Raw genomic sequence first — 23,033 nt, forward strand, 5'->3', positions numbered from 1 at the left:
ATCGTTGCGCCAAGCATTGTCTGTTATTTTTCCTGTTCAACATATAAGCTCACATGTACTTTGTCATGTAGTATGTTTATCAATTCCTGTATTCCTGCAGTAACCAAATTGTCAATCTTTGCTTATCTTTGATTTATTAGTGGCTTTGAATCTTTGCTTGATTATTGTCTGGTTTACCATTCATGTAGCATATTTTTGCTGTTATGTTCTTCAGTTTTGGAGTTCAGTATGCTGCAATCTTCATCAAAGGAAACCAACCCTAGTGAAAAAGATTGGTTGATTCATATGGTTCCAAAATCAATGAGAGAAAAAAGACACCCTAAAGGTTTGTTGGCTTATGGTACTTAGACCACTATTAATATGTGCCACACAATTGAGAACCTTTGTTGGTAGGTATAGAGCTAACAAGATACATCCAAATTCCATTCCACAAGCATAATCATCCTTGTGCATTTTAAATTTTATAATTGTAACTAGACAAGTCTTTTTGTTTGCACTTGAAAAAGAAAATTTCTATTTTTGCTTTGACACGCATTTCCAACATGACTTCATATGAACATATTATGTCGATATATTTGATATATTATCAAAATTGTTAGTATATATATTTTATATACTATCAGTGAAATTTTTTTTTTAATTTTATTCATCAATAAGATATTATCATCTAATTCATTTCATTAATAAGTTATCATCATGATTCATTGATAGTATATTGAATTTATATATTAATAATGTATCAAATATAAACTCTTTTGAATATATCATATTATTATAAAAGAATGTAGACAAAATTAAAAAATATCCTTGACAATATTTAAAAAATTGGCAAGAAAAAGTTGCTTAAATAAGGAAAACAATGAATTATTATTCAGCTTCAAAAACGAACAATTCTTTTTATTCCTTTCTGTACAAACTTCTCTTGTTCTTCTTTTCCTGTGCATATAAGATTGGTTGCATATTATGTTTGAACAATTTCAATTGAGAAATTGATTTTTGGGCAACCAAAGGAGTATTAAAATCTCCATTTTCAAAACCATGCAACTTAGCCAAAGCCCCAACCAGGCTTGCTGTATTATAGGTGCAAGCCTCAGTCTGAATGAAATTCTTCCTATCATCACTAAACTGATCCATCTTATCTGGTCCACCAACAAGGGCCCCAACAACAAGATTAGGGTTTGGATCATTTCTTTGAAACCAGTTATCATACCCCTGAGTGCACCCAATAAATCCCTTGTTCTCTCTATAAGATTCAATGGATGCTCCTCTGTGGTGCATCCTTTGAGGGTACCTTGAACCATATCCAACCAAGTAACTCATGGCCATTGGATTAGCACCCAAGATGTAATCAACCTGTGATTTTGCAAAAGCAAAGACTTCTTCCGGACCCACGTCTTCGCGATCGCATCTCAGCCGTTGATTTGAAGCTCGAAGATGATCAGAGTAAACTGTGAGAAGGAATGCTGCATTTGATACATATTGCATGTTATTCCATTGGCGGATGAACAATAACCCTCCTGGGGTGCGGTTCACATTTGTCACATTGTTTTTGTTAAGGCAAGCACATAAATAGTATTCAGCCTTTGAATGATACTGTTCCAATACATGCTTGAATTTCATTTTCCTATGCTTTTCTTCCACCAACAGCTGCATCAACAGAGAAATTGGAATAATAAATGTTAACAATTTTTTTTCATAAAACAGACGGATGCATAAGAAAGAAATTGAGGACGGAAAATTTGCACGTGTAAAAAATCGAACCCTAACCTTGCATTAGATAAAATAAGGACTAGATTCAAATAAAATCCGAAAAACAGCTTTGATGATATTATTAAAAGAAATACGAAAATTTTATGTGCATATGTGGGTGCAGACACGTATATATTTTTACCATGGAAGCAATGATCTGAAGACCAGCAAACTTGACATCCCAACTAAACTCAGTTACGGACCAAGTAATCCCACCAAACTCATTTGCCATCTCCAAAGCATATCTCAAATAATCCTCATTGTCGGTGGCCTTATATAGCCACAAAGCTGCCCACAACAGCTCATCTTCAAACCCACTCACCGACGGATAGTACCCTTTCACCACCTTCACACTTTCATCATACTTCCCTCTAAACTTGTCTCCAAATTCAAACAACTGCCCAAATTTATAAAAAAAAAAAAAAAAAAAAAAAACCCATTTTTTAGTTAAATTCAAATGTATTAATAAGCAAGAAATTAATATGCTGACCAAAAGCTTGCATTATGTTACAATATGGCAATCTCATTTAAGTAGGCTTACCTGTTGTGCATGTTGCAATAGTAGACGAGAGTAATGTGGGTTTGCTGTCCTAAACACAATGGAGGCTGACGCCATTGCAGCTGCTGTCTCACCGGAGACGTCCGATCCCGGGTTCTTCTCATCCACCTTGTAGGCTCGCCGGGATGTTGTCATGTCCTCCGGCCGCTGCCAACAGTAATGATCGGTGTCACCGTCACCCACCTAATTAAAAACATTAAATATAAAAAAGTTTAGTTATTTTTTTCTTGTATGAATATGATGTGAAGTAGTATACATAAGAAATTAAAAAAGAATTATAATTAAATGATCGAAGAAAAGGTCGCAAACCAAACTTATAACTAAAGTATGGAAAATCAAAATATAATATGTTCGGTGATTTCCTATTTTCAAAAATTGGTGTGGTAGAGTTATCAGTCTTACCTCAGCCCATAAGACATTTGGGTTTGTATGAGCTTTGATGAAATAATCAGTTCCCCATTTGATCGCGTCAAGAGCGTGACTATACTCTCCAGCGGTGGCGATTTCATCTCCATATTCAATGACACCCCATGAGAGCATGGTAATGGTGAATGCCATAGGCAGGCCAAATTTCACATTGTCTCCGGCATCATAGTACCCTCCCACCAAGTCCACCTTAAATGAGAAAGATACCATACATTACAATATTATAATCATTGATGCCATACATTACAATATATAATCATTTTTTAACATTGAAATGAACAAATATTTGATTTTTAAAACATTGAAGTTTTAGTGCACATGGGGAGATGAGGCTGAAATGGACTACTTACCCCTTGTTCTAGGCCATCGGTGAGGCCAGAATGGTGGCGCCAGGTGACTCTTTGATTGTAGGGCAAGCGGCCGGAACGTTGGGATTCGAAGTAGAGGAGGCTTTTGGAGAGAGCTTTGCCATAGTCGAAAGACTGAGTTAAAGGGAATATGGCCAACAAAGAGATGATCAAAAGAGTGCACCAATGTTGAAGAAACTTGTTTTGATTTAAGTGTTGCCTTTTCTCCTCCATTGGGGATAGCTTCTCCAAGTTTTCTCCTTTCCCTCCCTCTCCTACTCCTCTCTTTTTAGTCCCTCTCCATATATATATAGCTTCGATATTGATAAGTTTGGTAATCAATATGAACTTGCAAAAGTGGAATTGATCTACTTTTTTTTATTTTTTTACTGTTTCATATCGCTTTACGCAATTAAGAATATAAAGTCATGTATAGATCCAGTCAGGATTTTGTTTTTATTAAGGTGATTTTTTTGTATTATGGGATGACCGTTTCAAAAATTATGATATTTATATAGTGATTAGATCATCATATTTAGTTAAATTTAATAATCAAGTACATAATAATAATAATTTTAGTTCATGAAAGTAATTAAATTACTATTTTAATTAGTGATAAAATTTTTATTTAAAAAGTTAAAAAACTTTTATTATTAAAGTAAAATGACATGTAAAGTTAATTATAATTAATATTAGTCTTTTAAGGTATGAATTAAAAATTTTTGACTACGTAGGCTGATAGAAAAAAACTATTACTATCCTATATTCATTTTTGGAAAGCAAATCAATATTTGAAATGATTGACCAGTTATTTTAATTGTCAAATAGGAGCATAGTGTACCTTAAAAAAGAATGAATGCAAATAGATTGATTGAGATAGAGAAGAAAAAAAAAAGAAAAGAAATTTGCTTGTACTAAATGAAAAAATTATGTTACTTATGTTTATAGATAAATGTAAAAATTAATGTGACAAACTCTAGATATAAATATATGATTTATTGTTTAATTAAATTAATATTTTCATAGACTGAAAATGGAAAGGAGAAATAAAATCAGAGAAAAAAAAAGTTACAATAAGCACTATAAAAGGCCGAAAAAAGGTGAACAGAAGAAAAAAAAATAAAAACCCACAAAAGCAAAGGCCTAAAGTGCAATTAGAAAAGGTGCAAGAGAAAAATAGCACAAAAGGAATGGCCCAAAAATCTTTTTTTTTTTTTAGCACTCTTAGATTCAATTGCAATAGAGATAGGATCAGCTTATCGACTTTTAAGAAATTTTATGAATTTTTAAAATTTGATTCGAATTTAAAATTTTATTGATTCGGTTTAGTTTATCAATTTTAAAATTTTTTTATTTTTATATATTATTTTAATAAAAATTTTAATATATTTAAATTAATTTTTATATAAAATAATTATTTTTGTTTTATAAAAAATTAAAATATATATAAATTAATAATAATATATAATTCAATTTTATTCAATTTTTTTTATTTTTCATGTTTCTAATCAAAATTCGATCTAAATTTAATATATATATTTAATATCTGAATCACATATGTAATTGATCGAATTCGAGTCGATACAGTATTAAGCTCGAGCTTAAACTTGATTCGAAATTTGATGTTTGAAACTCAATTCGAACTTGATTAAGTTTTATTTTTTTAGCTCGAATTCGACTCGAAATAAAAATTGAACTACTCAAATTCGTTCAATTATGTAGTACTAATATATTATTTATACTCCTAATCTAAATTGAATTAAAAAAAATCAATCCGAATCAAATATTATGATTTCGAATTTATTTTTAATTTTTTCGATTTTTTTCTCCTCTAAGATGGTCCCCCTAATGGTTCCTATTCTGGAGGGTTGTTCTTTCATTAGATATGCTTTTTCTCAAGGGATTAGCCATTCCCTGCTCTCAAATTTATCTTCAAAACTAAGGTAATTAATCATTACATCTATATACTGTTACATAAAAGTGACAAAATGAATTCAAATATGAAAAAAAAAAAAAAAAAAACAAATTCCAATATGCTCAAACTTGATTTGATAAAAAAAAAAAGTGAAAGATCCAAATTTAAAAATATTCTAATTTAACATGAAAAACATGTTAAAAAGATTACATCTTATGTAATTATATATATAGTGTGCTTGTCTTCTGAAACAAAAGAAAGTAGCACTTTCTTTGTTTAAAACTTTAGCAGCTTGAACCACAAATTTATTGGTTACTAACTTGGGATTTGTGATACTGGTTATATAGCAATGTCAATATTTCAAGATCCTTCGTATTGTCTATTCACTCCTCAATGATCCTGACCTCTATCACGGCATTGAATATGAGGTTGGCCTAGCCTCATATCAAACAGAGAGAGTGGAAACCGCAAGGGCATTGACCAAGGAGTATGTAAACACATGTAAGATACATGTCAAAAACAATGAGGATGTCCTTCGGGAACATATGTAGATATTTCGAAAACCAGCAAATTTATTGAAAATGCATGAAAGCTCCCCCACTACTGAGCTTTGAAGGCCTATTCATCAATTCATTGTTTATGTTTTTGTTTTTGTTTGTTTTAATGAACAATCCATGGTAGGAAAAACTATTCCTTACGGTTTCGGATATTTATTCATGTGTATTAGCATGCATGAACTGATAAAGCTGACCTGAACATGAAAATTTTATCAGATTCGTTCCAATCCTAATCTTGTGTGTGTGTTTTTTTTTTTTTTTTGTCACTAACAAATTTTTTTCTTTTATTTATTTCCTAGAAGAATCTTTTTTCTTTTTCATTTTTTTGTCACCGATGGATTGTTAATGAAATACTTACAGATTTTACTGTTAATAAATTCTATTGTTAATAATTTCATCGATAATTATTAACGAAATTTATCGATGAAAATTCTTTAAGTAATCATCGATGAATTTTATTTATTAATTATTGATGGAATAATATTATCAACTTGACTAACATCAATAAATTTTTTCCGTCAATAATAAAAAATTAACTTTTATCAATGAAAATTCTATCGGCAAAAAGCATTTTTCTGGCAGTGCAAGTTTAATAATCCAAATTGTTAGCATTTTATACCTTTTGAACATCTTTGTGCTCCAGCCAACAGTACCAGAAACCAAAACTGAAATGGGTAGATTTATTAAGAGTCTCTTGCTGTGAGGGTAGCAAAAAGAAGAAAAATGAAGGTGAAGAGTTGATGGTAGCTGAAAACGTGATGATTTTTTAGCTGTGGAGAAGCGAAATTTTCTCTACTAAAGTTGATTATATTACACAACTGGATGCATTTTCCGTCAGTACCAATTAAGGACTTTGCAAAAGCATGTGACAAAGGGATTTTGTGAGGCTGGAAACATGCTTTCAGGTCCAGGGAATTGCAATGATGTGCTGATCAGGTTTACCTTATGAGGTCCCAGTTCACCAGGAAAAGGTTCCCTTTTTCAATCTTCTGAAGAGTATTATATTACAAGGAAAAAGAGCTAGCTCACGCCCTTGCACACCTTAATCATTTTCCATTTGTAAAAAGCACAAAAAAATAAAGGAAATGCAAACAAGGCACGACTGCTTAATAGATAAATAGTGTAAGAAAAACATGAACAACTTAACCGCACCTTTCTAGTGTATATATATCTTGACTAGTTTCCTTATAATTTTTGTGCATCTTCAAATGAACCGGTTAGCCAATGCTTTCATTGCTTTGTTTTTGCCATTGTTTCTGTTATTGCCAATTGAGATAGTAGAAGCTCAAGTAAAAACCAAATGGGTGCATTGGAATGCAACTGCTGGCTCATCACCATGGCTAGGGCAAGTAGCAAACGCGAGGCCAAGACCAGGTGTGTGCATGTTCACGCCATGGACATGTGAACGAGGAGAACATCTACCAACAGCTCGGATGCTGTGTTGTGGGAACCAATGTGTTGATGTTTCCTCTGATGATACGCACTGTGGTTTATGTGGGATTAGATGTCCGTTTAATTGGCAATGCTGCAGGGGAATCTGTATCAATACGAATATTAGCCCTTTTCATTGTGGTAGATGTGGACATAGATGTCCTTGGGGGGTTCCATGCTTGTATGGGATGTGTGGATATGCACAGCCTTCACCACCACGGCCATTTCCGTGGCCACCACACCCTCCTCATCCACCAGAACCATTCCCCCCTCACCCTCCTCACCCAAGGCGACCACCAATCCCTCACCCTCCTTGTTCTAGGCCACCACCCTTGCCTCATCCTCCCCATCCTCACCCAAGGCCACCACCATTACCTCATCCTCCTTGCTCTAGGCCACCACCCTTGCCTCATCCTATTAGACGGCCTGGGATTTGCCCTCCAGGTTTGCCGCAGCCCCCAGAAGGTGATCAGCCGCTTCAGCCCCCATAGGGTGATCGGCCAGAAACATAGGGTTGAACTTATTGAATTTCCACCTGAATATTCTAGTTGTGTTCCCTATTCTATTGGATTTTATTATCTGCTCACTTTCTCAACAAAGGGAAAGCTAAGATAAAAGTCTTGTATATGTTACAGTAGGATTCCCTGGTGTTTTTCTAGGAGTCCTTACAAAGTGGCATTTGTCTCCCTCAAAATGATTATTCTCTTTACGTTGCTGCTTTGAATTATTGTCAACAGTTATTAAACAATATAAGGGAATGATTAGAGAAATTATCCTTCAATTAAACAGTCAAAATGAAGAGCAAGTTAGCAATTTGCAGGAAGCAGTTACATTTCTTTTTGACTGGTCCTCCTTCAGTTATTTCCTCTTTCAGTGCATTATATTCATCAAAGATAATTCTTCATCAACCCTTCTCCTTATTTTAAACCGACTTTATTCTACTGAAAAACAGGCTCAGCCTTCACATCAAATCCATTCATGAAATGGGTTGAAAAATCCAAAATCAATGGGACATCACACACCCTAAGCCAATTATGATGTTACAACTTATTAATTAGGGTTTTTAGGCCCTTCATGGCAATGTGATAAGTGAAGCAATCAAAAACAAAGACTTTGCCAGCATATAAAAAGCTTCCATAAACAGCCATAGTTGTATACTATTTAGAAGCAACATCCACAAACAGAGTCATGAAGCAAACCACATAGTTTCAGAGGTTATATACAATAGGTCCTAATTTCACAAGTACTGCCACTGGAATCATACATAAAGTAACCTGAAAACCAGCTAGTTAGACCATAGCACCACCCGTTTGATGTAGCATTGCATCTATCTCATCCCCATCCTCCATTTCCAACTGCAACAACAAAAACAAACCAAAAAAAAAAAAGGGTAAGAAACAAGAAATACAACAATAGCGACAGAGAGAGAGAAGAGAGACATACCTCATCTGGAGTCTGCTCCCCTCGCAGACGGCGGCCATCAAACAGGAAGGCAATAGAGTTGAACTCCACTGATTGCCGATCACAGTATGCATTCATAAGCTTCTTCAATTGAGTAGTTCTTTTAATCCTAAAGAACACTTCATTCCCATCCTACAAACATGCAGATGGATGAATTAGCATCTTGTAACTTAACATCCTTAACATTATTTCAATCCAGATATGCTCCATAACATAATCCACCCTAACTTAAAGTAAGACAAGAGTTCTCATAAAATTATCTTTCTTATTTAGGTGTTCCAAGCACAGAAGCATAATCTTCCTTACATTTCCATTTAACTAAAGCATAACCCTTCGTGGTAAACTGTTTAAATTACCAATCCATGCTCAAAAGAGACAATCATGCATACAAAAAAACGACACATGGTGATGCCATAATTATCAAAAGTCTTGATTCAAAACATAGATAAACATCATAGAAAGACAATTCACTCTTGACATTTCAAATAAAAATTTGTTCGAGCATACGCTACTACTTGATTTGCTTAAAGAATGACCATAAAATGCTAGACATCACTAAATAATATGAAACAAGATACTATAACCTAGGTAATGAGCATACTATTGCCATTAGACCTGGCAATCTAAAACACAAAACAAACATGATAAGAAAATAAGACATAAAGGTGACAATGCTTAAAATTTTAAAATTAACTACACATGAGTATAACAAAAGTAAAAAATATATATATTTTATATTTTCATATCGACATAAATTATGACATAATTTTCATATAAAATACAATATATATATATAAACAAATTTTAGTATTTTATACAATACGAATACACAAATTCAGATCTAATTGTTGTCTATAGACCAAATTACGCCGCACTGTTTTTCTCTTATAACTATTTCCATATCTGATTTAGCCTACTCTTCTTTGCCATGTTTAAAAATCAAATTCTTTTTATGTGAAATTACATACCAATTCAAGCATCCTGTAAGTGAAATAAAAAATATCTTAATTTTCATGCTTAGCAAAATAACACAATAAAAGATGTAAATTTGTGGGGGAAAACTAAAATTTATAACAGTAAAAGCCAATTGATAGATGAAATGTATCCAAAGAAAGCAATTCTAAAAAAGAAAATAATTCAAAAAAATTCAGTTCATAATTTTTCTAAAATTAGGTAAACAATGGGACCCAAAAAAGAAGAAATTTACTCAAAAAAAACCCAAATTTAAGAATTTTTGCAGTACAAAATAATCAAACTCCTAAAAATTAAAACCCATAAACCAAAAAAAAAAAATAAAAAAGAGATGATCCAAACGCCAAAAAGGGCGGAAGTTGGAAAATTTTTTAACCTGGCTTTTGACTTTGAGATTGATGTGAGCCGTTTGATCAGCGGGCTTCTTGTCTTCCTCTTGATTGGTTACTCCTGACATCCTCTTCTACTACTTCTGGGCTATATGGGAGGGTCCGTTTAGGGTTTGTGTTTCGGATTTTCGGGGCTCCGAGTTAGCGATTGATTTTTCTCTTTCTTTTTTTTTTTTTTTGGCTTGGCTGGAGAATCACGCGATCACAGTGGAGGGAGATTTTTCTTTTATCTTCGTTGTCGGAATAAGAAATGGACGGTTAGGATTTTTTAGTGGAGATGCATCGGGCGGACTGGAAAATATTGGTTTCTCATTGAGACTCGGCATCGTTTTAAACTGTTTTGGGAGAGAAATCTCTTGCTTGCCCAATGGACAAAGTACAAAAGGGAATTAAGCCCAGATCTAATTAACCCAAGCCCTAATTCGATACGACCACAAAACAAAAACCCAAACAAAAATAGCTTTTGGGCTTTGGATTAATCGGATTTTTGAAGGTAAATTTGAGATCCAAATTTTTACTTTGTTTTTGATTAAAATACTGAGAAAATCTTTGAATTATTTTACTTTTTTAAAATAAATTCCTATACTTTTATCGTATCCAATTAAATCATTAATCTTTGATTTATATTCAAATAAACTCTTATTTTAAACGAAAATTTTATTTATATTATGGGTTTATTTATAAAAAATTGAAGATGAAAGGTTAATATTTATATAAATTAAAAATTAAGGACTTATTTAAATATAAATTAAAGTTCAGAAGCTTATTTTTATATAATAAAAGTATAAAGATTTATTTAAGTAAAGTGATAAAATTTAACAAATTTTTTATTATTTTAACCTTTATTTTTTATCGGAAAAAAGAGTTTCAAACTTTTCTTTTTGAGTAAGAAATCATACGCAATCAACAAGCTAAAAGCTTAGGTGTAATTTATTGTATGAAAATATTTTTTTAATGTATTTTGAAAAAAATGCTGTCAAATACTAATGCTTATTTGTATGGTTTGTTTAGTCTCAAAACGACGTAAGAGTATAGTGAAAATCAATAATTCAAATAAAGTCTTAAGTAGAAAACAAAGAAAATTTTAACTTTTGACTTGATTATCCTAAATAATCAATGAAAAAAAATTGTCACATAGCAAAATCCAACATAATGAAAGCTATAGGCAATACCTTTAGTCTACAATATCATTCATTTAATTTCCTTCTATTCACATATCTCAATTTGCAATGTCAATCCTTTAATTTCAATCTTTCACAAGAAGTGAGGTGTGACGAGGCTAGCAATCTCAATGGTGCAAATGAAAGCTTTGTTAATTAGGGGGGGTACCTATCACCAAATTCCCATATTCAATAACTCATGGTAAGAGGAAGTAGGAAATTCTATAGCAATTTCCCATACCAAAAAATAGTTGCTTCTTCATGGGAACAAATTGCACACCTCCAATTATAGGAACTTTGTTTAGGCCTCAAGTACATTATTTTGTTAGAAACATAGCATTTACAACCCCAGCACCAACCATTAATTAGAAAGACGAAATTGCTAGCTTACTCTTTGTTTCACATCTGCATATTTGATTCAATAATAATTATACATAAATATATGTATTCTTTGTTCAAGAAACGAGTTTGAGCCTATGCCAATTAAACTCCAATCATTATCAATTAAATCCAAATGTTGATTACAATTATATCTATTCGTTATAAATTTTTTATTGAAATTTTTTTTTAATTATAATTATAGTAATTTTTTTTTCAATCAAAGTTATAGTAATTTTTATTATTATTTTTAATTTTACCAAAACTAATCTTATGTCCATCTAAATGAATCATGAATCTATCTTCTTCTTAAAAAAGTCAACATTTCATGTATATAATAAAGGCTACCGACCTAAGCAACAAAGCCAAGCCCCTTTTAAGAAGATCTTGGTGAACAAAAATCTGCCGACTTGTATGTGTACTCAACAATGAAGTTCCCATTAAAACTTGCCCAACGCCCACCAAAATCTTCACCAGAATCGCCTAAGTCCTAACCAGCTAGCAAATGAAATAACTTTATTATTAAGACAAGGGAAATCAATTCAAAGGATAAGGTCCCAAGGGTCTCTTGATGCTTCAAAAAACAAGTCAAGGAAGGAGTTGAGAGACAGATTTGTAGCGCAAAAAAAAAAAACTATGGTTTCAATGTCCTCATTTTTCCTAACTGAAATTCACCAAATTCCAACGTTTACATTAAGGAAAGGTGTATGTGGTAAGACTTTTTCTTCAAGTTCGGTGAGTTCCTCCCTTTAGCACTTGAGTAAGGAGTTGTGATTCTAATTAAATATGTGCCGTATAAGTCCAAATTGTATGCTTAAGAACTTATATTTTTAGCCATTAAAAAGAAGTAATTCTTTCATATACTTCAACCATTATTTAATAAAAATAATTTAAAAAATAATATATGTGTTAATCACTTAATAACATTCGTGCCGTTAAAAAATTTTGTTGATAGTATATAAAAAATAAATTCTATATAAAATATATATTTTGTATATGTTATACCTAGCATTAATCAAACTTATTATTATTAAACTTAACTTGTACAAATTATTTTCATTTTAAAATCTTGACTTTGAAATTGAATTTGAAATCGGCCTCGTTTGGGGCAGTCAATACTCGATACAAAGCACGCGAGTGATGAGCATGATAATTTGCGTAATGGGCCTTTGCGTCGTCGTGTAGGATAAAATGAACTGACATTTACCTCGGCAGCCATAATATTCCCTGGTGGGCACGTATGAACACAAGGACCTTTGAGACCAAACCATACAAAAAAACAAATTCCAACACTATCTCCAATGTCTATTTTGTTTTCTAAAAAACAGTTGTTTGGTTATCAAGAACTTGTCTTACCTGTCAAAGAATAGGTCTTGGTAACGTAGAGCTTAATTCAAATGGTTATTTTTTTTAAATAATGTAAATAATTTTTAGTATTTGTAATTTTTTTAATTTTTAAACTTTGATTTTTTTATAAAAAAAAATTTTAAATCTCAACGTCTCATGTTTAAATCTTCATTTACATGAATTTAAAATTAATTTAGATAAAATGGTTAAAAAAAAATCTTTGCATAAAAATTTAACAATCGATAAATTTACGATGTTTTATTACAATCAATTAAGTTTTTAATTTTTTATTTCAATTCAATTGAACTTTAATTGAACAAAATTTAATCATATAGCAAAATGAATCAATCAATTTTTGAATTACAATCAATTAAACCCTTAAAAGAATTTTAGAGAGAGAAGAGAAGAGAAAATAGAGAAAAAAAAAGAAAAAAAATCTATTTTATTTAGTTTTCACATATATTAATTACACTATATGACAAATTTTTATCTATTTTATTGACATTACAAAAAATTTTATCTTAGTTGACAAAAAAATTAAAAATATTAAAATTTTCATCCAAAAAAAATAATTAAATACAAATAAATATTAAAAAATTAATTGATTGTAATAAAAAATAAAGACTTAAATAATTTTTTAATTATAATTTAGAAACTTTCAATACCCTTTAACCATTTATCAATTCATGTATTAATTTATTAGTAAATTTATTTGTTTGATTTAATTAATTAATTAATTAATATATATAATGCAATACGTAAAGTTTGAATATGATTGTAATTTTATTTATATTTCTAAATTTATTTAAAAAAATTAATTAAAATTGATGACGACATTGATTCCCTTTCTATCTCCATCCTTAGCCAAAAAGCACGAGTCTCTATCTGAAAACATATGGTAGATCAAATTGAAAAATTCTAAAAGATTCTCAGGCAGGTGAATTTGGGGGACCAAATTGGATTCAGACGAAAGATTTGGTTTTGTGTTTGAAAATTTTAATGAACTTTGTAGTACATAGTCAGCTTTGTAGCTAAACCACAGCAGCATAATTTGTACTAATCGAAGATTGTTCTCAAGTTGAGAAGGAAAAAAAATTGATTAGTTAATTGGTTGATTATTGATTGATTAAGTTGAGATTAATTAGTGGTTATATGGTCAATTTTGGGATTTAAAAATATGATTAATAAGGTTTAATATTACTAATCATAACCGGCATTTTGTTTTAGTCTTGTCTTTTTCTTCATTCAAGTGTGGCTGTTCTTATCCAATTTAGAGTAAATTTGCATCTCTAACTGCCTCCAATAAGGTGCAATTAAGTTTCAAAAATTTTCATTAAAATTCAAACGTTAAAATCAATGAGATGAGTTTCATCGAGCACCGTATACAATTTTCATAGAGTTCGAAGAAATTTTTTCAATCATAATTATAATAATTTTTATTATTGTTTTAAATTTCACCGTTTATTTAAATAATCCTTTAAACATTCAACATTTTTCGATTAAAACTTTGGATATTGGTAATTACAAATCGCAATTACTCTTTATTGTTCTTATCCATAGACAAACTTGGGTTTGAATTTTTCATTTTTTAAAAATTATTTTATCCATAGCAAATGCTGTTTAAAATTTAATTGATTGGATTAGGGATAGTTACCTATCCCATTAAAATACATTTAAAAATTAAAATATATATATAAATGAAAATTGTAATAATATTTTATCACGAAATTTTTAAATTTTATTGATGGTTTAAATAAAATGAACTCATGTAAAATTTGAATACAAATTTAAAATTTTATTTAAAAAAAAAAACCATATATCCTTTTGTTTAAAAGTTGGTTATAGCCAAAGAAAATGGCTCAATCAATCATGTCATATTGGAATACTTGTTAGCCAAGAGTTATAGTGTGAATCCTAATAATGGGAGACAAAGACTATTAGAAAATTGCTAATAGGGACAATGAATCATGTTGTTCTTTCCCTAGCAATGCCTTGTCTTGCAATATTCATCCATTTGCAATATTTATGATAAAATATATCATGTAATCAACATGTCATATTGTCTCTATGATTATGGCATATTAAATGTAATGAAACTTTGGTTGGACTCTTTCTTTAATCACATTTTTACACCTTAACCACAATTAAGAATACGTAAAACACTTGTTAAATTAAAAGTATATACATAAACATTTTTTTTTTTATGGAAAGTGAAAAATGTGTCAAAGAAAGTAATATATTTTTTTGTTAAAAAATAAAAAATAAATAAATTATTCAATCTCTCAAATCAAAATAAAATATATTGTATTAAAAGAATTTAAGACGAGTGATTATTAAAATCGTATATTCAACATAACTCAAACAAATTATCATTAGCTTTTATCTCAATATAATATTTTTAGTTTTTGATAATTTTAAAGAATTTTTTTTTTTTTACATCAACTCGATTTATCAAGATTTTATTTTTAGAATGCTGTCCACAAAACTTAAATTAACCTTTGTGGTTTTAGGAGGGCTTAGATGTTTTAGTAGAAATGAAGATAATCAAAGAGTTAACTTTGAACAGCAAAACATGTCATTTCCCAACCATATTCAGCCAATTGAAGCATACCCATCGTTAAAAAAATTTCTCAATTTGATCCAATAATAAAACCAAACAACAAATTAGCTGTCAATCCAACGTTTGAATTTGGGGAAAAAACATAGAAACCTGAGCAGAATTTCTCATTTTGCGAAAGATAAAATGTATCCATCCACATAAAGATAATGAATCATCTCGTGATTGCTAACCATCATGTGATTGGCCGAACCCCATTCATCAAGGACATGTGTATGGCCATGATGCTATGTCCCACTCCAAATCTAAATCGAACCGAAAGACAGTGCTGAAGATTGGTCGAGTTGGTAGTTACCATTGGATTTGAACCCACTTTTTTGCTTTCAGCAAGCTTCGTCATAGGATCCCCCCATATTACCCCACTCTGCTCCTATATAACTACGTTAAAATAACACTTATCAAAAATTAAAATTTGGTTAATTTCTCTGCTAATCTAATTTTTCTTCCCCCATTTTTCATTTTCATGCTCTGCTTGTTCCAAGCTCAGGGCATGGCTTCCCAAGCTTTCTCTCTTCTCTTTCTTCTCCTTTCAGCCATTGCTGTTTCAGGTATGAACTTCAAAGTTCAAACTTAAAACCCTTTTTTTCTTCATGTCTGAACTCAAACATAAAACTCAAAAGTTTTTTGTTTAATTGAAGTTGTCAGAAACTTGAAGCTTCCTTTTTACCCAACTTTTTATTTACATTTTTTGCAGATGCTGGTTCGATTGGGATTAACTATGGTCGTGTAGCCAACAACTTGCCTTCGCCAGACAAAGTTGTGGAACTCTTGAAAGCTCAGGGGTTAACCAAAGTCAAGCTTTACGACACCGACGCCACAGTTCTAACAGCTTTAGGAAACTCAGGGATCAACGTAGCTGTTGCTCTTGCTAATGAACTCCTGGCATCAGCCGCAGCCGACCAGTCCTTTGCTGACAATTGGGTTCAATCCAACATCGCCAAATTCTACCCTGCAACAAAGATTGAAGCCATAGCTGTTGGAAACGAAGTCTTTGTCGATCCCAATAACACGACAAACTACCTCGTACCAGCCATGAAAAACGTCCATGCTTCACTTGTTAAGTTCAACTTGGATTCCAACATCAAAATCTCTTCCCCTATAGCTCTCAGTGCTTTGCAAAATTCTTACCCTTCATCATCCGGTTCATTCAAACCGGACTTGGTCGAACCTGTGATTAAACCCATGTTAGATTTCTTGAAACAAACCGGGTCTTACGTCATGGTTAATGCCTACCCATTTTTTGCTTATACAGCTAACTCTGATAAAATCTCACTTGACTACGCTTTGTTTAATGAGAATTCCGGGGTGGTTGATTCGGGTAACGGGTTGAAATATTACAGTCTTTTCGACGCTCAAATCGACGCCGTTTTTGCTGCCATGTCGGCTCTTAAATATGGTGACATAAAGATGGTTGTGAGTGAAACGGGGTGGCCTTCAAAGGGTGATGCGAATGAAATTGGTGCAAGTCAGGCTAATGCGGCGTCGTATAATGGTAACTTGGTACGAAGAGTTTTGAGTGGAAATGGGACCCCTTTGAGACCCCAGGACCCACTTAACGTTTATTTGTTTGCTTTGTTCAATGAGAACCAAAAATCAGGTCCTACCTCAGAAAAAAATTATGGGTTATTTTATCCTAATGAACAAAAGGTATATAACATACCATTAACACAAGAGGACCTTAAAAGTGGCCAGCCAACGCCGGTCAATGTAAATACGAGTCAGCCTCCGGTGTCCAGTGAAGTGTCCAAGACGTCGGTAGGGCAGACATGGTGCGTGGCCAATGCGAACGCCGGCGAGAAGAAGCTGCAGGCGGCATTGGATTATGCTTGTGGTGAGGGAGGGGCTGATTGCAGCCCTATTCAACCTGATGCAACATGTTATAATCCCAACACTCTTGTGGCACATGCCTCTTATGCTTTCAATAGTTATTACCAAAAGAACACACGTGGGACTGGCACGTGCGACTTCGGCGGTGCGGCTTACGTGGTCTCGCAACCTCCTAGTACGTATCCTATCCTTTCCCTTCCATCTTCAAATTCATAAAATAAAAATAAAATTAGGGTTAAATGCAATTCAAGTATTTGAATGTTTATATAGTGGAATTTCCTTTTTAGGTACATTGCAAATTGGAATTCTAATAGAAGCAACTAAATTTAATGTTGATGATGAATATCACATTGATTAGGAAAATGATGGGTGTTTTATGGGCATTTAGTGTATAATGTTGATATATCTATATATAGATTTCATGGAATTTGTTACTTGATTTTATCATGGCAAGGACTAGGATATATAACTTATTTTAATATTTTATAGAACACATTTTAATGTCAGTCCATTTGATTTTAAGTCCATTTTTTTTCTGCTTTCATGTCAATTCATCAAAATAAAAACAATGAAACTTGAAATTTAAGTGATCCCAACATTCTTGATCACCGATTTAATTAAGAAAGGTACTTGATACTTGCAAACTTTTAAATCTTATTAAAATGGGTAAAATGGTTTATGGGCAAAAAAGCAACTTGTGTACCTATGAAAAGTTTCAAACACTTTCCTAAGCTATAAATAAATATATATGATAACCATTTTAATAAAAACAAACTAACAAAGTTAGGCCATTCATAATTAGGACAGTTGAAACCTTTCATACTACACTTTAGCAGTTGGAAATTGGAGCTGAAATTCATCATGAATATATATATATATATAATTTTTGAGTTTAGAATTCAATTAATTATTTCGTATAGGTACTTTTAAAAAATAACATTTAATTTGTCTGAATTTAAAATTTAGTACATGTAATTTATTTTTTTATTTCCAAATTGTAATTTCCTTTATATAAAAAATTATTTTTTTAAAAAAATTATATGCTATCTCTAGCCATTAAAATGTGGGGGCTATAATAAATAAGTTTAAAGGGATTTTCAGTGATAAACTATTAAGACTTGCTTTGCCTTAGTTTTTGCTCTATTTTCAAACATATCATTCATTGCTTTTGTGCCCACCTTTGACTTCTAAAGAGTTCATTTTGGCCTAAATTTGCTGCTTTATTATAAATTTGCATTGCAGAATATGGCAACTGTGAGTTTCCAACAGGTTACTGAATGTGGGAAAACAAAGGGAAGATTTGGTGAATTTCAGCAACAGATTTGTTGGGTGCTACAATAAATTTGACAATTTTATTTTCTTTGTATTAATCTATTCTTATATATGAGTATATAAATATATATAGTAGGTGGAGTTGTTGTCAGTTGGTTTGACTCTCTTTGTCTATTATTTGTGTCCCTATTTGTTATTATCATTTTTCCTATGAATTATTGTTAGTATTACATAACATATTCATTTTATTATTATTTGGTGTTAGATGATGCCTTTTGTCTTTTTTTTTTTTTTAAAGGGGGGGGGGGCAATAAGAATGTAAATAATATATTAGTGCTTATAAGTTATTCATGTTCGATTTAAATAACATTTAAATTCAGCTCAATTATTATCGAATTGAGTTCAAGTTCGAGTAATTCGATTCATCAATCGTGTCAAGTTCGAGTATTTTTATATCCGATTTGAGTAACTGGCAAGTCTAATCGAATTTTTATATTTAAATATATTTTTATTATTTTAATTAATAAAATATCTCGAACTTGAGTCAAACACAAATAATCGAATTTTTGTCAAATATAAGAATCGAGTTTTATTTTACATGTTAATCGAGTCTAATCGAATAAGTTTAAGTAGTTTAATTTTTATCTCGAGTCAAGCTCAAATTAAAAAAAAATAAAACTCGATTGAATTTGAGTTAAGTTTCAAGCTTCAAATTTTGAATCGAATTCAAACTTAAATTTAATATTATATTAACTTGAACTCAATCTATTACACCTTTAGAGAAAGGGCAAAGCTTTATTACATAAGAGAGGGGAGGAGGTTTGATTCGAAATGAAGTCTGTGTTTTCCTAAAGGCTTCTATACCTATCAAGCCACGAAGCGAAAGACTTATACCTTTGGGTATTTTCATATATAATTTTTAATTTTTTACTATATATAATTTTGTAAAATAATTTAATTTTGATCTTTTTGTGATGTTATTCATTAACAATTATATATGATGTTCATATAAAAATAATATTGACAATATGAAAATATTGACTTTACATCATTTCGGATTATACACGAGCGTGATGTTATTTTCAGTTAAATATGTAATAGGATAAGAGGATTTAAGCGTACAATATATATATAAAAAAAAACAAAAAACAAAACAGAACAAAAGGGATCCAAATAAAATAATTAAAATTTGGGCAGATTGGAAAATTATTGGAAAGATTTGGGCCATAGTTTCTTTACCCATGTTTGAATTTTTTTTCATTAAGTTGGAAATATGCAATTAGCCTAATTTCTCGCCGATTGCCCAAGTTTAAGATTCATGGGCTTATGGTTTGGATTAGCCGAACATGAAATTGCCTGAAGATCTATGGAAAAGAAGCATTTGGGCTCCAAGTTTTTTCAAATTGGGCTATATGCGCAATCCCTAATCTTGCAGTTTCCAATACCCAAATACTATGTACATGCGTTTATACATATATGTATTCATACACGTACATATATACATATTTGCATATATATATATATGCATACGGCTGCATTGTTATGATGTATATATTCATCACCGATATACCAATTAACAGTTATTTTGAAATATTTTTCCATAATATTTTAATTTTTTTACAATTTTTGTAATTTTTTTGGTAACTCTCGATGAAATTTCGATAACTTTTGACATTTTTTTTTATAAGGTTTGAAGTAATTTTTGTAATTTTTGATGTGATTTTCATAACATTTGTAAGATTTTTTTTAACTTTAGTAAAATTTTTGGTAAAAAAATTATAAAAGGAATAATAACTAATTCCACACAAATAGGTTATGATGCTTTTTCACTTTAAAAGTGGGCTTAGTTAATCACAAGATGCCAAAAATTAGCTTTAGTTGTGTATTAACTCATATGGAATGAATAATGTCGATGAGTTCAACATTTGCTTTTACGAATCGATCTTCGTTTTTGTTCTTGTTCGTTTATTAAATTTAATAAAATTATTTTAAATAATATTTTTATATTTTGTTATTAAATAAATTGAATACAAATAATTATTTATATATGCGATTACATTTATTTAAAATTTATTTTAAATTCGTTTATTTATTATTTATTTATAATAACAATAAAATTATATTTTTATTTTTTTACTTTAATTTTATTTTAAATTGTGTTTATATTTATTTGATTTATTTATGTCCGATTAAGATTTATTTATTTAAATTTATTTGATTATGATTGATTTATCATTTATAAATATATTTATTTATATATGTTCGTAAACATATTTTTTTAATATTCATGAATAAATTATTTAATTTAATCAAATTAAATACGAATTGAATGTAAATATTATATTACTTAATCGATTTAAATTTAAATAAATACAAATAATTTTTTTACCGAACATTTACAAAAATAAACGAATAAATCATAAATATATATATTCATTTATTCATTCATATTTAATTCATTTCCAATTTTATACAAGAAACAAATGAATTTATAATAAAATTAAAATTCGATCTTCAATATTTACAATTTTTTTTCTTTAACCTCGTTTATGCCAAAAAAGTTCCTTTAAAACAAATAAAAAAAAAAATCAGACGGCAGCGATGTGTTGAAACCTGTCTCCTTAAACAAAGATCAACTTGCACAATTTTGGACCCAACTCAACTCCTTGTTCAGTTCTGACTTAAATTTGCTCATTAACAATACTATTTCTTTCAAAAACAAATGCTAATTGATATGAAAAGTCTTTTCGCAACTATTTAATGTAAATATGGTCCGTAATATTCAACTATATAATGATAATTAATTCTTTTTCATCTTATAAATTTATAAATTTTATTGATTTCAAATTTTAATTTAATTAATTTATACAATTATTTTTAATTAATAGTATTTAGTAGATCGAAATTTCGTATCTTATCACACACAATCTTTTTTTTTTCACTCTCGAATTGTTATTTCCTACGTACCAAAAAAAAATATTTATAAATTTTATCTTGCCTATCAAAATTCAAACTTTTAATGTAAATTTTAAGTTCTAATAGTTGAGATGTCTACTTGTAAAATCATCCTCATATGCTAATACTTACTTCATTTTAGTTAATCACGAAATGGATACAAGTGTTTCCTATTCTAAAATCAAGCATATGGGACCGTATGTCTCATGTATTAAGGCATTGATATTTGATACTTACCGTTGAGTACAGAATTCATTGACATGATGAAGACCGGCGAATATAAGTTAGTAAATGGTTAAACTATATATTAAAATTTTACCATTTTATTTACGGTATAAACATGATAAATATGAATGAATAAATGAATGTTCATAATTTGTTCGTTTATTTTTAAAATTATTTGATAAAAAATTTGTTCATTAAGTTTGAGTTAGATTCGATTAAATGATTTATTATGTTTATTACATTCAAGTTCAATTTGAGTTTGATTTGGCTTGCTTTTAGTGGCATTCGACTTATTTCAATTAAATGAATTTGTTCGTAAATATTAAATAAACACTTTTATAAATAATAAATAAATATGTTCATGAAAAATAAAAAATTATAATAAGACAAATAAAATACAATTATAAAATTAAAAATAAATAAATATAAACAAACTTTATGTGAATATAAATGAAACCTAAATGAGCGAATTTTAATCAAACCTTAAACTAGTTTATTCGAGAACATAAATGAACCAAATAGACTTTTTCATATTCGGTTTATTTAATAAATGAATGTACAAAATATTATTTAAGATTATTTGTCAAACTTAATAAACGAATATAAACCAAACATTCACGAATAATTTATAAAAAACTATATTCATTTACACTTCTAATTTTATTTATATAAAAAATACATCTCTCACCTATTAAACATCTCATTAAAAACTAAACTCAGGCATTAAAATAAAATTTTGTTAACCAGTGTTTTAAAGGTATATATTAAGGATATATTTGATATACAAGATTATGATAGAATATGATAAAATAATATTATAAATATGATTATATTAAATAATATTATCTTATCTTGTGTTTGATGCGTGCAATGATTAAAATAAGATAATTTATTTATTGATCAAAATTATCTTTTCTTAAAGTTTATATAATTTAAATTATTGATATAATTTTTAATGGTATACTAAGATATATATTTAATCTCATAAATTAAAAATAATATTTTTTACTTTAAAAGAATTAGACTATTTTATATCAAAAAAATAATTAATTCTCTTTGAAATCTTATCATTTTTTATATACAAATAAAGTATAATATAAAATAATTAACATCATATCCTATTTATCTTCTTATATATAAAACATTATCTAAAATTATTAAATTAAATAATATTTTCTTTCAATTCATTGAAAATCAGTGTATTAACTATAAAGTATCGTATTTAATGAAAAAATTACTATAAATAAAATATTAATTTTAAAAAATAGTCTTAAAGAATGTTCTTATAATAATTATTAATAAAATTTTTAAATATATATATATTAAAATAAAACAATTAAAATTTTAAAAGCATATAGTAGTTTTTTTTTTTTGGGGGGGGGGGGGGGGGTGGGGTGTGGGTTGAGTAAACAAATAAAATGAGAAATCACAATGGAAAGCAATCCC

General features: G+C 29.7%; 4 protein-coding genes across 4 annotated transcripts; 2 read left to right on the forward strand and 2 right to left on the reverse strand.

Moving 5' to 3' along the window:
* Positions 1–897: 897 nt before the first annotated feature.
* On the reverse strand, positions 898–3,382 carry LOC111276122 (endoglucanase 11-like). The gene is made up of 5 exons (XM_089754398.1): positions 3,085–3,382; positions 2,711–2,923; positions 2,291–2,491; positions 1,892–2,146; positions 898–1,647 (listed from the first exon to the last, which is right to left on the reverse strand). The coding sequence occupies exons 1-5, from the start codon at positions 3,313–3,315 to the stop codon at positions 898–900; spliced, it is 1,650 nt and encodes a 549-aa protein (XP_089610524.1). The 5' UTR covers positions 3,316–3,382.
* Positions 3,383–6,635: 3,253 nt separating this feature from the next.
* Positions 6,636–7,602, forward strand: LOC111275650 (uncharacterized). Its single transcript, XM_022861111.2, has one exon. It carries the CDS (start codon positions 6,762–6,764, stop codon positions 7,473–7,475), a length of 714 nt encoding a protein of 237 aa, XP_022716846.2. The 5' UTR covers positions 6,636–6,761; the 3' UTR covers positions 7,476–7,602.
* Positions 7,603–8,106: 504 nt separating this feature from the next.
* On the reverse strand, positions 8,107–10,004 carry LOC111275651 (small ubiquitin-related modifier 1-like). The gene is made up of 3 exons (XM_022861112.2): positions 9,794–10,004; positions 8,428–8,577; positions 8,107–8,339 (listed from the first exon to the last, which is right to left on the reverse strand). Exons 1-3 carry the CDS (start codon positions 9,872–9,874, stop codon positions 8,274–8,276), a joined length of 297 nt encoding a protein of 98 aa, XP_022716847.1. The 5' UTR covers positions 9,875–10,004; the 3' UTR covers positions 8,107–8,273.
* Positions 10,005–15,696: 5,692 nt separating this feature from the next.
* On the forward strand, positions 15,697–18,658 carry LOC111275649 (glucan endo-1,3-beta-glucosidase 12-like). Its single transcript, XM_022861110.2, has 3 exons — positions 15,697–15,856; positions 16,003–17,310; positions 18,378–18,658. The coding sequence occupies exons 1-3, from the start codon at positions 15,772–15,774 to the stop codon at positions 18,410–18,412; spliced, it is 1,428 nt and encodes a 475-aa protein (XP_022716845.2). The 5' UTR covers positions 15,697–15,771; the 3' UTR covers positions 18,413–18,658.
* The last annotated feature ends 4,375 nt before the right edge of the window (positions 18,659–23,033 follow it).

The sequence above is a fragment of the Durio zibethinus genome, chromosome 25, assembly GCF_047325235.1.
Source record: "Durio zibethinus cultivar Kanyao isolate XHJ-2024 chromosome 25, ASM4732523v1, whole genome shotgun sequence".
NCBI classification, from domain to species: domain Eukaryota; kingdom Viridiplantae; phylum Streptophyta; class Magnoliopsida; order Malvales; family Malvaceae; genus Durio; species Durio zibethinus.